The 15,833-nt window shown below is 39.1% G+C and overlaps 2 protein-coding genes across 2 annotated transcripts in view; one reads left to right on the top strand and one right to left on the bottom strand.

Moving 5' to 3' along the window:
- Positions 1–324: 324 nt before the first annotated feature.
- On the top strand, positions 325–1,410 carry id1 (inhibitor of DNA binding 1, HLH protein). Its single transcript, XM_048173294.1, has 2 exons — positions 325–801; positions 907–1,410. The coding sequence occupies exons 1-2, from the start codon at positions 451–453 to the stop codon at positions 940–942; spliced, it is 387 nt and encodes a 128-aa protein (XP_048029251.1). The 5' UTR covers positions 325–450; the 3' UTR covers positions 943–1,410.
- A 2,953-nt stretch (positions 1,411–4,363) lies between these two features.
- ncoa3 (nuclear receptor coactivator 3) overlaps positions 4,364–15,833 on the bottom strand; it is a 55,860-nt gene continuing 44,390 nt past the window's right edge. The window contains exons 11-23 of the mRNA XM_048172710.1: positions 13,836–14,848; positions 13,551–13,677; positions 13,188–13,346; positions 12,865–13,086; positions 12,644–12,758; positions 11,400–11,571; positions 10,894–11,259; positions 9,956–10,057; positions 9,808–9,873; positions 9,468–9,654; positions 8,829–9,009; positions 6,386–6,569; positions 4,364–6,290 (exon numbers count right to left, since the gene is read on the bottom strand). Coding sequence (XP_048028667.1) covers positions 6,279–6,290; positions 6,386–6,569; positions 8,829–9,009; positions 9,468–9,654; positions 9,808–9,873; positions 9,956–10,057; positions 10,894–11,259; positions 11,400–11,571; positions 12,644–12,758; positions 12,865–13,086; positions 13,188–13,346; positions 13,551–13,677; positions 13,836–14,848 — 2,906 coding nt within the window. The 3' untranslated portion in view covers positions 4,364–6,278. The remainder of the gene's footprint in view (positions 6,291–6,385; positions 6,570–8,828; positions 9,010–9,467; positions 9,655–9,807; positions 9,874–9,955; positions 10,058–10,893; positions 11,260–11,399; positions 11,572–12,643; positions 12,759–12,864; positions 13,087–13,187; positions 13,347–13,550; positions 13,678–13,835; positions 14,849–15,833) is intronic.

The raw sequence follows: 15,833 nt of genomic DNA, 5'->3' as shown, positions 1-15,833 counted from the left end.
GAAGCAGCCCACATACGAAGAAAGCTTGTTTCATTTAAAAGTAATAACTGTTGCCTGTTGATCCTCGACCACCCCCACCCTCCGCTTGATCTGTCTGCTTCACCTGTGGAGTGCACGGACAGCTGGATATCCACAGATCATCCGCAGAAGACACACATTTGTTTCCATTTGTAACACCATCCCCCAAGCATATTGAAACTGCGATAACAGAGCCGCGCCGTCATTGGCTCAGCGAGGGACTCCGGTGAAATCCTATTGGCCCAGGCCTGCAAACACGAGTGTTTGGTGACGCCCACAAGCCCCGAGATCCTTTATATACCGAACAACTCGGCACTGTGAGCATGTGGTGAACTGTCATCGCACTCTCGACGCTTCAAGACCCAAAAGGAGTACGAGCATATCGCTTCAACTCAAATCTCTTTGACTTAATCGTCAACTTTTACAGCCAAAATGAAAGTTGTGGGACCTACCTGCGCGCTGAAGAGCGGCAAAGTTGGAGGCGAAGATGTTGTCCGCTGCCTCTCCGACCAGAGCCTGGCCATCTCCAAGTGCAAGATCCCGCTGCTGGACGAGCAGATGACCATGTTTCTCCAGGACATGAACAGCTGCTACAGCAAACTGAAAGAGCTGGTGCCCACGCTACCGACCAACAAGAAAGCCAGCAAGATGGAGATCCTGCAGCACGTTATTGATTACATCTGGGACTTGCAGGTAGAGCTGGAGAGCAAGAAGAACCAGAGCTCCGCTCCGCGCACTCCCCTCACGACGCTGAACGCGGAACTGGCTAGCATCTCCGTTGAGGTAAATATCAAATACTAGGCTATATATGGTACTTTCTGTTCGAATAAATGATAAGTTCATAACCAGAATGCCTCAACTCATGATGTTTCCCCTCTTGTCTTGCAGAACGGCTGTTCAGATGACCGAATCATGTGCCGTTAAAGCTGATGCTCCGGTTTCACATCAACTGATAGAAGCATCGCGAAGAAACAACAAGGTGCGCTGAGGTGATGATGGAGAACCGCCGTGACGCCTTGAACTGTGTTGGGAGAGTCTCCTTCTCCTGTTGTAGAGGAAATCAACTTTTCAGTAGAGAGTCACAAAACCCGTGGACATGAGAAGTGTGATGTGCTTTCTCTCTCTGAGATCTTCAAAAACATACCGATGTGTGTTAGCTGTGGAATCCATGGCGATTATTCACTTATAGTTCATGCATTTCCCTCTCGGTCAAAGTTTCTCCAATGTTTTCTTAACTCTTTAGAAAAAAATTCTATTTTGTTGTAAATGTTTTCTCAGATTACTGAGCGAAAGAATGTATTGTATATTACAATGACATATGATGTGAATGCTTTATTGTGTTTTTTACAATGTATATTGTTTTTTTTAATTAAAACATGAAAATGAGACATATTTGGGACTTGTTTGGTCACTTTTGTATGTGAGAATGAATGGAAGTTGAACTTATACTTAATTTTTTTTTTTTTTAAGTTTAGTTGGTCAGTTTTTCCACTTTAAAACGAGTTTTTCCACAAGATTAGAGGTCATTTAGCTGGTTAATACATTAAACATTTTGCTGTAACATGTTTTCTTCGTGTTACACAGTTCTCTTGTCAGTAAATGAACTGAAAGTGATCTTATCACTGCAGATTGTATAGTGTAGAAATGAAACAAATTCAGCCATTAAACTATCAGTTTTAGTGGCTTCACTTTTTGTGTTTATCTGTTTGAAATTTCACAAACACAACAAATTTAGTTGGTCTACAGCAACATTTCATCTAGGCTACAGGCCATATCTGATATAACTACAATAACAAGGAATATAAACCAAAGGCAAAATAAATAGAAAAGACTATAGTTTAGGCTACTCAGATAGAACTAATCTTTAAAAAAATGAAATAAAATTATTTAAATTTATATAACTAGCATATTTAATTGGTTAAGTATTGCTTCATTCACTATTAAAGCTATTTTTAGGTATAGTGATATTTGCTAACTCTTTTTAAATCTATAATTCAGCTTATTTTTATACGCATCCCTGTATTTAAACACGGGTAGCGGAAGGGTTAAGTGTTTTCCGAGAAAAAGGCAGTTCGTTATAAGATTTATTCCGTCTCCCTGGTGCAATGTTTTTCTCATTTCCCTGCGGTGTGATGCGCGCAGCTGCAGGCCTCGCGATGTGCGGCTCGGCCAGTGTGTGTGATTGTGTTTGTGTGATCGCTTTGTGCCAAGGGCAGGGGAGGGCGCAGACTGAGCGGCGCCGCCGCACACCTGGGGAAGTTCAGGTTAAATCGCTCCACATTCCTCGGCACACAGCTGATTGAAACATTAACAAACAGTAATCCGCAAGCCCGGGCTGCAGATGGGCCGGGAACACAGCCAAGGAACTCTCACTCCCTCTGTATAGTTTCCCACATACTACAACGAAAGCTTCTTTTAATAAGAACTTAGCGCATTTAAACATAGAGCGCCACACATTATACAGCCAACTTTTCCACTAGAACATCAACTAAGCTCAACAGCACGAGTTTGAAACTGGGGGACAAAAACAACATGTTGTTTTTCAGGCCAGTGCGAGATATTTCAATTAATTATAGTTATAAAGTACCCCCCACCCTCCTCCACTCCAAATTAAAACAATTTCATGTTAATTAAGGGGCGTTTAGCCTTGCATATATGTAGGCTAAGTAGACTATTGAAACTTATCTTAGACAGACGGGAAAGTGATGGATGATCTGTAGGCCAAATCCATTTTTAGTAAATCCTATGCTCATTGTTTTCATTGAATGACACTTATTTACAGCCTGTTAATAAGACAATCCCTTTTCAAGGATAAAGTTCGTTTTGTAGTTGAGGCAGGACATTTTAGCCTCTAGCGCCCCTCTGTGGTAACGCGGTGAACTTTATTTCACCTTCCTCCATCGGATCCCAAACACACACGTTGAAGACTTTCCGCTGACTTATGACTTTTTGTTTTGAACTAACAATATTTTCTGTAGCATCACAAGAAACATTTTGAAGTATTATTTATATTTTATTTAGTCGCTTTAAGCCACTCGAACAGTGAGAGGATTTTAGTAGTTTTACACCGTGAGGAGGACACGCTAATGTTGCTTTACCTGTATTGATGAGGATTTTTTAAGTGTTTTTTTTTTTTTTTTAATTCGACTGCGATGATATTTTTTTCATTTACCTACTAAACTCCACCTACTAAACTGTTAACCCTCAAAAACAAAACCTGTTTGACATAGTGAAGAGCATTTCAAATGTCCTCAAAAGTAAGTTTCACTATACACAAACACACTGCTCTATCTTTTACAGTTACTTTCCATAGACATAATGATTTTTATACTGAAAAAATCGTGGTATTACGATCCTTATGGGGACATTTCATCCTTACAACATATAGGGAATACCTGAACCGCACACAACATGTTGGGTTTCCATGTTTTATGGTGACTTTCTATAGACATGAACTCCAACTACTAAACTATTAACCCTCAAAAACAAAACCTGTTGATATATGTAGGTTAAAGTAGCCTTAAACATAGTGAAAAGCACTTAAAATGTCCTCAAAAGTCAGTTTTGAACATTTAACTTTACACACACACACACACGTTGGGTTTGTTTGTGAAACAAATATGGTGTGATATGGTTTATGAAATTCATGGTATTACTATCCTTATATGGGGACATTTCGTCCTTACAACATATGGGAATACCTGAACCACACACACAATTTAGGATGACTTAAGTTAAGTTGTTAGTTAAGACTTAAATTGCCCATAAGGTCAAAATGACTGACATTACACTCTTTGTGGTCCCCACATGCTAGGGTTTACCAGGACCACACACACAGGTTTGTTTTTGTGAATTGTGGGGACATTCCATAGGTGTAATGGTTTTTATACTGTACAAACCGTATTTTCTATCGCCCTACACTACCCCTACACCTAAACCTACCCATCACAGGAAACTGTGCACATTTTTACTTTCTCAAAAAACAATCAAAAAATGGGGACATGGGGTAATGTCCTCATAAGTCACCCTCTCTAGGTCATACCCATGTCATTATACAAATTTGTGTCCTGATATGTCACAAACACACACACACACACCCCTATGTTAATGGGGACATTCCATAGACTTGTATTGTTTTTACATACAGCTAGTTATAAAGAATATAAGCAAAACCTAACTGAAAACTTGCTGCATTTTTACAATTTAAAATAACTCAATTTACTTCATTTTATACCATATTTACAAATGAGGGTGTCCTCAAAATGAGATTTAGATCACTTCTTAGTACAAATTTGTCATCAAAATTAAAAAAAAGTAGGTACACACAAACTGCAGAACATACGTGTCACGTTTAAATAGAATTTTTATTTACAACAATATCAACATCAAGCAAAATAATTAAGTGTAATGTAATTTACATCCTGTAAAATGTGAGCTTATCTTCCATGTTCACACCCCTCCGTCAACCAGTTCTGAAAACACACCAGAATAACCTCAATTTCCCGGAATTATCATTTCAAAATATACTTTGTCACAATCAACAGTAATCTAGTGAAATGAACACAAATGATAGTTGCTTTCCTGAAAAGACTGAAGAGACTGTCTTATTATTAGTTTCCCCATTGTATTTCATTCCCGCACATGGGAATCAGCATTATTTGAAGTCACTGATGGTAAAGACTTGACTAATGAAGCGGCCGAGGATCACTGCAATACAGAGATGCACGGATGAGCGTCTTTGTCAGAATGGATTCCTTATTACTCGTACTTTTAAAAAGCACATCCGAGAGGCTCTTAAAAGTGGTTTAAGAAACGTTTTAAAACGAGGTGTGTAGTCACAATTTGTCTTGGCAGTTCTGTAGATAATTCATAATCATTAAAATCTTACAAAACTTAAACTGAAACCGCATGATAGAGAAACCCTCCAAAAGCACAGACAATACTGCTAAAATATTAACTGGCCTTAAAAATAAACAGGTATACTTGGTTTTGTATGTATACAGTATATAGTACAAAATCATAATATGTAGTAATATGTTCATATGATATGTACCTTTTACTCTGCGCATTTGCGCAAAAACATATATAAATGGATACATTTCTGTAATCAAACTTGAGAAAACAGAAAAAGAAAAGACTGAAAAAATATCTTTGGATTGTGCATGTTTCTTAAAGGTAGATTTCCGAAGAACCGACAGTACGATACAGTGAGAAAGTGAGTTATTTTCCTTAATAAGAGCTAGCTTAAAGAGCAACATCAAGCGTAATCTTTGCGCATCATCTGAAAACTTGCACCGTTATTATTTTTTTCGGTCAGAGCAACAAATGGAAATGAAAATAAAAACGATGAAACCGTCACTGCATAACATTTCTGCGATTAAAAAAAAAGTGCCATCCAAACATAATGGCGGTCATTGTTGGAAAAAAAAAAAAAGAAAAAAAGAAAGAAAAAGAGGCTGTGCTGGAAAAGATAAAAATAAAATATTTTCTCCCTTTGATAAAAGTTAGAATAGATGTAAAACCCAGAGCAGTATTGACCTAAAATATAGATAAGATGGACCTAACCGGGCCCAAACTCTGTGCAAAAAAAGTATGTAGTAAAAGCATGTATGATACATATGTAGCATACAGTATTTACAATTCCAATCTTATTCACACAAAAATAAAAGAAAAAAATCCCGTCTAATACTGCAGTACCATTTGCTTTTTGTTGACACACCACTTCGGTGGATTGAGAGGAGGATTATTGCTTTGATATGCGTAAGTGATGAAGTTCTGGTGCTTACAATTCCCACGGTTTTTAATTAAAACAAGGCTTGTCCGAAACAAAGTCAAAATAGACAATATGCACATAATCGTTCTATAAGGCTAGAAAAGCAAGAAATATATTGCAACTATCCTTTTCCGTACTAGCCTTAAAATAAAGTGCTCCCCACACTGTCAAGTTGTACCACAACCGTTCCTACTCTGTTCCCCTGGTGGTTATGTTGTGTACTGCAGTACAGCCACGTGGGACAGGAGAGAGAGCCTGCTGCACTTGCTACTGGGCATATTCCGAAAACCCCCCACAGAGAAGGCTCGAGTCTCTCTCTTTTTCCCTTTCGATGTCTTTTTCTCTCTCTCAGTCAAGTTTTCACTGAAGAGTTCCAGTGATTTCTCCTCTACGAGGCGTATTTTATAGCTTCATGGTGACATTTCCTCACTGGACTGATGTGCGAGTCCGAGTTAGACTCCAGCTTTGACAGAGATGGCTCATCGCCTCAGCAGTACTTCTGTAAAACACATTATACATGCGCAGATTAGTCAAAGTAACATGTGATGTTTTAATGCAGTTATGCGAATGTAACTGAATCAACGCTGCCTGTACCTGATCGGGTCCCATTGGCATGCGTCCCATGCCCATGGCGTTCATGCCCATCTGGCCCTGCATTGGGGGCATCTGCCCTGGACCGTTGCCATTTACACCCCCCTGCATGGAACCGTTCATCATCATTCCCCCGTATTGTCCTGGCGCCCCCTGCTGGGGATATTGCTGCTGCTGAGAGTATGAACTAGGAAACAGATAAACAGGAGAAAATTTTAAATACACACTATAAAGACCATTCTTTAATGTTTGATTGTTTTGACTGACAGTTTCAATTAATTCACAATTATTTTTGTCTGAAACGTTTCTCATTTATTTAGCAGTGTTATTTTAGTATTATTCATATACTATTATATTTATTAATTTTAGTTTAAGTTCTAGTCATTTTATGATGTGCTTTTGTCGTTTTCATTATTATTTTTTAAAAATATCTCCATTTAGCTTTAATTTTTGTTTTGTTTTGTTTTAGTTAATAACACTGCTTTTGACAAATTTCAAAATTGTACAATTTTATAGCATTTCTAGCAGGTTAAATATTATTTTAGAACTGAACATAACTAGAAAAGCTTATATATAATAACAATAATATATAATAATACATTTTATATAAAACAGTAATATAATCTCTAAAATAAAATTTTAAATTTCATTTATTTATTTATTTATTTTTTTTGCATATATTTTTATATTTTTTATTTTTATAACTATAGTAATTTCCATAACATTTTCAAGGCTTAAAGGGTTAGTTCACCCAAAAATGAAAATTCTGTCATTTATTACTCACCCTCATGTCGTTCCCGTAAGACCTTTGTTAATCTTTGGAACACAAATTAAGATATTTTAGTTGAAATCCGATGGCTCTGTGAGGCCTCCATAGGGAGCAATGGACACTTCCTCTCTCAAGATCCATAAAGGTACTAAAAACATATTTAAATCGGTTCATGTGAGTACAGTGGTTCAATATTAATATTATAAAGCGACGAGAATATTTTTGGTGCGGCAAAAAAACAAAATAACGACTTATTTAGTGATGACCGATTTCAAAACACTGCTTCAGGAAGCATTGGAGCATAAATGAATCAGTGTATCGAATCATGAATCGGATCGCGGTTCAAACCCGCCAAACAGCTGAAATCACGTGACTTTGCCGCTCCGAACTGCAGATTCGACACACAGATTCACGATGCTTCATGAAGCATTGTTTTAAAATCGGCCATCACTAAATAAGTCGTTATTTTGTTTTTTTGCCGCACCAAAAGTATTTTCGTTGCTTTATAATATTAATATTGAACCACTGTACTCACATGAACCGATTTAAATATGTTTTTAGTAACTTTATGGATCTTGACAGAGGAAGTGACATTGCTCCCTATGGAGGCCTCACGGAGCCATCAGATTTCAACTAAAATATCGTAATTTGTGTTCCGAAGATTAACGAAGGTCTTACGGGTGTGAAACGACATGAGGGTGAGTAATAAATGACAGAATTTTCATTTTTGGGTGAACAAACCCTTTAAGGACCATTCACAACAAGAACAATAACTATGACGATAACTATATTAGCATCCACACCAGCGAATTATATTATTCTGTAATGCTCGAGCTCCTTAAAGCAGGATGAATTCTGATTGGCTGTCTATGTTTTTATTGCTCATCAGCTGGAAAAAAAAAAAAAAACAAAAAAACATTGTGAACGTGATTACAATATTTTTTTCTCTGTGCTGTTATCATTATAGTTGTGGTGTGGACACTCCTCTTTTACGATTTTTAAAAATATATCATTATAGTTATCATCCTTTGTGTGAACAGGCCTTTAAAGGAACACTCCTCTTTTTTGAAAATAGGCTCATTTTCCAACACCCCTAGAGTTAAACAGTTGAGTTTTACCGTTTTCGAATCCATTCAGCCGATCTCCGGGTCTGCCGGTACCACTTTTAGCATAGCTTAGCATAGTTCATTGAATCTGATGAGACCAACAGCATCTCGCTCAAAAAATGACCAAAATGTTTCTATATTTTTCTTGAATTTCCGGAATGAGAATATAGTTCCTAGCCACATCGGCTAGAAAATCTCAACTTTTCATTTTCCGTCAGTCTTAGTACACGATGTAACTACAGAAGAGTAAAGTTTTAAATAGGAAAAATATCAAAACTCTTTGGTCCCTTTTTGAGCGAGATGCTATTGGTCTCATCAGATTCAATGAACTATGATAAGCTATGCTAAAAGTGGTACCGCCAGACCCGGAGATCGGCTGAATGGATTCAAAAACGGTAAATCTCAACTGTTTAACTCTAGGGGAGTTGGAAAATGAGCCTATTTTCAAAAAAAGTGGAGTGTTCCTTTAAGTATCAGTTTTATTTTTTAAGTGTCATTTTTCAAGGACTGAAAGCAAAAATTGTCTTGACATTTCCATAGCTTCTATGCTGCATAAGGGTTTATAACTTACTTATTCATAGGCATGGGCCCCTGTCCCCAGCCCTTCATCTCTGCTGATTGGTACATGGGATTGCTCTGTGGGTGCTGCTGCATCATGGGATTCTGAGGGCCACCCATACGACCAGACATCATATTGTTAGGGGGGCTGCTGCCTGTTCCCACAAATGAAGGGTCCCCCTGCTGGCCCATACCTGCAATCACAACACAGAGATATTTACAAGAAAGCAAGAAGAAAGAGCATAATTTACAAATGATATGTCTAAGCTAATCAATATTCTATCCAATGCTGTTATTTTATAGTGCATCTCAGGAGTGTTTCTAGCTTTTTCCATGAGTACTTGGGCACATTAAAAAAAAAGTGTCCCTATATTTTGATACTATTATAAAAAAAATGTGCACAAATTTTCTTTCCCTGCATTAAAGAGCGATTCACAATCTGCACGCAATTTGCCTGTGAGGGTGGGGCAACCTGTCACTCACTTGAGATCGCAATAGCAAACCACAACCATCCACTCAATTCCCAATGGACAAAATTAAGTCCCATCCTACAATTTATCTTGTTCGAGATCGGTTTCACTAGGATATATGTCACAATAAGGAATGTGTGTAGACTTTAAACAACGACATCCCAATATGATAACTAGCCTACCATAGTTGCCTCCATAGTTAAAGGCCTGCTGACCAGGCTGGTTCATTGGGGGTCCTCCCATCGGATTGTCCATTCCTGTGGGAGCTGTGACATTTGGAGGGGGACTGAAGCCTCCGGCTGCAACCTGCTGCTGCTGTTGCTGCTGCTGCTGCTGCATTATCATCATCATCCTTTGTCTTCTCATTTGCTGAAAAGGATAAAACTGACTCTGGTTATGATTTCGTACATCAGTCTTACATAAAATTGTATACTTCAGTTACACTACATAAATTGGGGGTTAAGTATGACATATGCAACTCCACAAAATGCAAACGTGAATATGAATATGGTCTGCTGATACCTCTGTTTGAAGATTCATCATTTCTCGGCTGCGCTGGGCCATCATCTGAGCATTCAGAAAACCGGGCTGAAAGATGAGGAAGGGTGATTTTAGAGAAAATGAACATGTATATAAGGTTTCAGATTTCATTAAAAGAAGAAGAAAGTACCTGTCCACCCATGCCTTGCTGCATGCTAGGTCTCATGCCAGGGTTTCCAACAGGGTTGTTATCTGGCCTCATCCCCATGCCCTGCCTGCTCTGGTTCAAAAACTGCAGCAAAGAAACATGTTGTTGAAAATGGGATTTCAAGTTTCAATCATGGTTCATTTAGGCCACCTACACACTGCAGCTAAATTCGGTTGTCAGTTCACCTTTTAGTGCTTAATCGTGTTCTGTATCTGTATTTAAATGCGGTTGTCACTCCTAAAACTTACAGTGTGTACGTGGCCTTAGATCCTAAAAAATAATAAAAAAATAATAATCTGCAAGTATCAGAAGGTTATCGACAACAGCAACATTCTATCTATCTCTGTCTCTGTATTACTATTTTACAAATTAAAACTACTTTAATATGAAAAAAAAAAAAAAATTGGAACTGAACTTTGAATTGCAAATATTTATTATTGAATTTTTAAAATGACAATTATGTTTGTAAAATGTTTTCATTTGAAATATTCCCTGCTTAAATATACAAAAATGTTCAACTGCAGTCCTCAAAAATGCAAGCCCTGTTAATATGCTTATTCCAATAAAATCTATTTAATTACATATTTTTGTCATTAATATTCTTACATGTGGTTACGCTACATAAATTTCATTATGTTTTTAATGTAAATATACAAGCATTACAAGTAAATGTTTTATATAAAAAGGTGTCCCACTTTTTTTTGTCATAGCAAAAAGATCTGACTAATCAATAATGATTCTTAATTTTCTGCCATTAATTATTAATTAGTAGTCACAGCCCTACATTACACAAAATAATACAGCCAAATATATTCTGGAAAAGTATGATTTCTAAAATGGGGATCAGCTGTAAAACCATGTTAATCGATTACACTTCCTCATATTTGTCAGTTGAGTGCCACTGGAGTGCAGCTGCTCACCTGCTGTCCCTGCAGTCTCTGCTGGAGCTGTAGTCTGAGCGGCTTGGCCGTACTCATCCGAGCTCTCATCATGTTAGCACGAGGATGCATAGCGCCCATACCACCCATTCCGGGAAAACCACCCTGCTGGCTCATCTGACTCATCATGGGGTTAAACCCTGGTCCAGACTGCCCCTGCAGGGGACCAGGTCCAGGGCCAGGACCGGGGTTGGGACCAGGGCCGTATCCGCCCTGCATCCCCATGGATGGGGGGCCCGGGTAGCCCTGCCCATACATGCCCTTGGGCTCCATACCCATAGAAGAGTCAGGGCCCGGACAAGGACCAGAGAAGGGGTCTGTCGGAGGGGGCTGGTCTGAACTATGACCCTAAAGGGAGAAAAGCGCAAGATGTTGGTTTTCAGGGAATGTGACTGGACGGTTGCTCTAAAATCTCTAATGCCACAGCATTAATGATTGCGATTTATAAACTAAACACATCTGTTCCATGAAGCGGGCTGGCTGAGTACCTGGTTGATGAGATCTGGTATGCCAAGGGCACGGTCAATCTCCTCCAGAGCAATGACGTCAGTGTTGTTGAGTAGAGAGTCCAGCTGGTCCAGCAGAGCTCGCTCATCGCTCTGACCCTCAGTGGTGGACGGAGGGACCAGAAGATCATCCAGAGAGTTATTAAATGGCAGCCTGATATAGAAAAAGCAGAGAGCAAAGATGATGCTATTGACTTTTGGGTGTAAAAACATCTTAACATCCTTAAAAATTTACTTGAGAAGCAATAAGATGCAGATTTCAGAGAATATATCTTGAATTAAGTACTTAATTATATATATATATATATATAATTTACACCAATGCTATTTTACCAATATATACCAATATATTTTAAAATGTAATTTATTCCTGTGATGCAAAGCTGAATTTTCAATTATTACTCCAGTCTTTAGTGTCACATGATCCTTCAGAAATCATTCTAATATGCTGATTTGCGGCTCAAAGAAATCTTTTGTAACATTATAAATGCCTTTACTATCACTTTTGATCAATTTAAGGCACCCTTGTCCTTGCTGAATAAAAGTATTAATTTCTTTCCCAAAAATGCTGTTTTTTGTTTTGTTTTTTAAATGTTCTATTCAAAGAATCCTGGAAAAAACAAATTGTACACAACTGTTTTCAACATTGATAATAATAATACATTTTTCTTGAGCAGCAAATCAGCATATTAGAATGATTTCTGAATGATCATGTGACACTGAAGACTAGAGCAATTATGTAGAAAATTCAGCTTTGCATCACAGGAATAAATGACATTTTATAATATATTAAAATAGAAAACAGTTATTTTAAATTGTAATAATAATTCACAATACTACTGTATTTTTGGTATTTTTAATCAAATAAATGCAGCCTTGGTGTGCAGAAGAGACTTTAAAAACAACAACAAAAATGGCAGTGGCAGTTCATTTTGAATGGCAGTGTATATATATAAAATTACATGAATACTTTAAAATGCTATTATTTTATGGACTGAAAAACAATAATAATATTAAAAAAAAAAAAAAATAATAAGTGCTGCTTTCTTATTTAGAATGTTTTTGTTTGCTAACATGAAAATCAATTTGGAAGGGCTTTGGGGAGAAGACGTGATTAGATGTGATTTTATTGAATAAGTCTAACTAATTTTAAGCATTTGGCATCATTGAAAGCAGCATGCAAATGATCTTAAACTGTAGCTCTAGTGTAGTATCATCTAATTTACCTGTTTGCATTTTGTGGTCCCTCCATTCCCATCCCACTGTCTGGCCATGAAGGGGACTGTGGCGGAGGTGCCTGCCCTCTGAATGAATTCATACCCATTCCTACATCATAAGGCCCTGCAAAAACAACATCATGCAGTTTGAAAGATTAAAATTTAGATATTACCTGTTTTAATAGGCCCACACTGCTGGTTTTTAATTATTCTGAATTAACAGCACTTACCCATATCCATCAACTGCTGCTGCAACATGGATCTGGTAGCAGGAACGCTGTTAGATCGGTTAACCATGGGTCCTCCCATCATGCTCTTAGGATTGTGGTCCATGCCTGCACGACCCATGCCAGGGTGTCCAACAGGGCTGCTGGCGGAACCAGACATTCCCCAATCTCCCGCACCTGCCATAGGGGGCCGATTGGGCATTCCCATTGGCCTGTTTGGACCTCCTGGGAACAACATGGTGGAAATGTTAAAATCCAGCTATAAAATGAATATATGCATGGTTTTAGTTACATTTATATAAGTAAAGTTAAAAAATGAGACTCACCCATGCCCATCTGGTTGTCAGTGTGCTCCTGTTTGACGAGAGAGGAAGGGGCACTCCTCCTACCCGTCATGCCCGGCCCGCTCAAGGGTTTACCATCGACAGACACTGCTCTCTGGAAGGGCACACGCTGACCAGAGCCCATACCAACAACTTCCCGGTCTGGAACACACAATAATGTATATATTTTGCATTAAGAATAAACACAATGGGCAGCACTTTTGGTAATCTACATGCTCATCTGCAGTTACCTTTAAAATATTTGTCCAGTTCATTTTCTGTTGAAGTTTACATGTTGTCATCTAGTCAGATTAAATTTTCAACATCCCCTCCTGGCTTTGAGGCCCTCGAGGTGTTGTGACTCACCATGTGCGGTGCTGTTAGGTCCATTGCCTTGCTTATTGACCCCTTCCATCCCTCCAGTTCCAGAATCAGCAAACATTCCAGAACCAGAATTCCTCAGCCCTCCAAGAATACTCTCCAAGTTATCCAGCTGGAAAAACAAAACAAAAAGGATTGATTATAGAATAATAAACAAATAAATCTGAATTGGATCAGAGTTTCATTATTAATTCCAAAATATAAGACTGATGTGATCTTGAGAAGTATAAACCCACCCCAAAAAAAAGAAAAAAAATCAACCATGATTACCTCATCGGGTGGTTCAGTCTTGACTTTGCCCTCCTGGTTGTTAGAATTGGAGGTTGTGACACCTGACCCCTGCCCTCCATTGGCCCCTCTCCCTTCCAGCTCCTCCAGCTTTGGCTTGACCTCTGTGGCATTGGGCTCTTTGGAGTCATCCTTATTGAGGAGGTAGTGAAGAAGGGCTTGGGGCTTTTTTCCTTCTTTCGGACTGTGCTGCTCCTGTTTGAGATCCAGATTCCTCCCTTCAGCGCCTGGGTGCTCCGAACCGAGAGAAGTCTTTCCAGTGGCCTCGGCTGTGATGCGAGCCACCTCATCGGGTGTGTTTCCATTTTGAAGAAGCTTATGGAGTATCTTGTGTTTTTCCTGTAAGGTGTGAGAACCGTGATGTCCACTGGGACAAGCTGTAGACGACACTCCTCCCGAGCTTTGCTGATTTAGGTTATTCCCCGATGATGAACCAGATGAGGAGGACACCCCCGTCGAAGAAGGACTCATCATGCCACTTCCTGTCTCCTTTGAGTCGGAACCCATTGGAGTGGAGGCACGACCTGGGACAGGTCCACCAGTCGCAGTCCCAATCCCAATCTCTTCAGTTGGGGATGTGAGCAACTGAAGTAATTTCTTGTGGCCCTTTCCATCAGGAACTCTCCGGTTGACTTCCGCCCCAGTGGAACCGTCCTTGTTGGACTGACTGTCTGGCTTATCCGTGGTTTCCGATGAAGAGGCCTGTTGTTGATCCAACCCTGTGCTGTGAGCACTTGACGGGCTCTTGGAGTCACCAGCGCTGGGTTTGTTGTTGCTGGCCTGGCCTTGCTGACTGGACTGGGTCGAGTTGATGCTGGGAGAGCTGTCGGATTTGTGGGCAGGTGAGTTGAGAGCTGAAGGTAGAGAAGAGCCAACACCTTCACTGATGGCCTGGAGGGCATTCAGTGAGCTGCTAGAGAAGGTGTTCCCAACTGACGGACCAGAAGATCCACCACTGCCACCCATACCCACAGGACCCATGGGAGAGTGCATGCCTGTGACATTAACAAAGTAAAGAAATTATAGCTAAATCTTGAGCTTGTTTTCAAATGCAGCACAAATGCAGATCGCACATACGCATTGACGTTTTATTGTACTAATTAGTTTGTCCACAAGATGGCAACACTGCCAAGGCCAGATTTTACATAGTCGAAAACTAAACCAATGAAACAACTACTAGTGATGCAAAAACAATAGACGGCCATGTTGACAAGCGCTCATGTGAAGGAACAGGTACACACAACTGTAGTTTAAACGGATACAAAGACATTTTTATCGGTGAAAACTTTCTAGTGTGAATGTATCGAGTGCCTGTGTTCACGCACACTATCAAATGGAGTATACATTGAAACGCTGTGCGTTTGGCTTATGCATACAATAAGCATTCGCGTTAAAACTGAAATATATTTTGGCCTTAATAGACAAAACACTATATATATCGAATATTTTTAGGCCAATGAAATCTGGAATATTTTCACATATTTTCTGTGATGGTTGAAAGTGAAGATCTGCAAAATTGATTTAAATACAATGAAATTTGTTAAGATACCAATTTAAAAAAAAATAGACAACCGTGCCTATTTATTGGCAGGTGAGAGAATGATCAAATTTGCTAAAATATGATGGCGCCGATAGCCTCGTGGGCAGCATGCCGACATATAGAGTTGTTGCGCTTCGGGCGACCCGAGTTCAAGTCCCAGCTCGCAGACCTTTTCCGATCCCGTCCCCCTCTCTCTCCCACATTGCTTCCTGTCCACTCTATACTCTCACTCTCCCACTTCATTTCCTGTTCACTCTATACTATCCTGTCATAATAAAGGCAAAAATTGGCAAAAATAATTCTTTAAAAAATAATTAGCAAAAATATTTAATAATCGAATACGTAAGGTGGTTGGGATGTGTAGAACTTTTGGATGATATGTTTGAATGCTGTGGAACTGAGCAGAGCTTTCAGTGGAATTCTGTTAGATTCCGCATGAC

This window comes from Megalobrama amblycephala, linkage group LG21 (genome assembly GCF_018812025.1).
Source record: "Megalobrama amblycephala isolate DHTTF-2021 linkage group LG21, ASM1881202v1, whole genome shotgun sequence".
Lineage (NCBI taxonomy): Eukaryota > Metazoa > Chordata > Actinopteri > Cypriniformes > Xenocyprididae > Megalobrama > Megalobrama amblycephala.
Note: the sequence above shows the minus strand (reverse complement) of the source record. Positions and strands in the feature narration are given on the sequence as shown.

Coding starts and splice junctions, on each gene's coding strand:
- id1 (XM_048173294.1), top strand. CDS start 451: ATGAAAGTTGTGGGACCTACCTGCGCGCTGAAGAGCGGCAAAGTTGGA. Junction 802..906: donor TGGCTAGCATCTCCGTTGAG/GTAAATATCAAA, acceptor CTTGTCTTGCAG/AACGGCTGTTCAGATGACCG.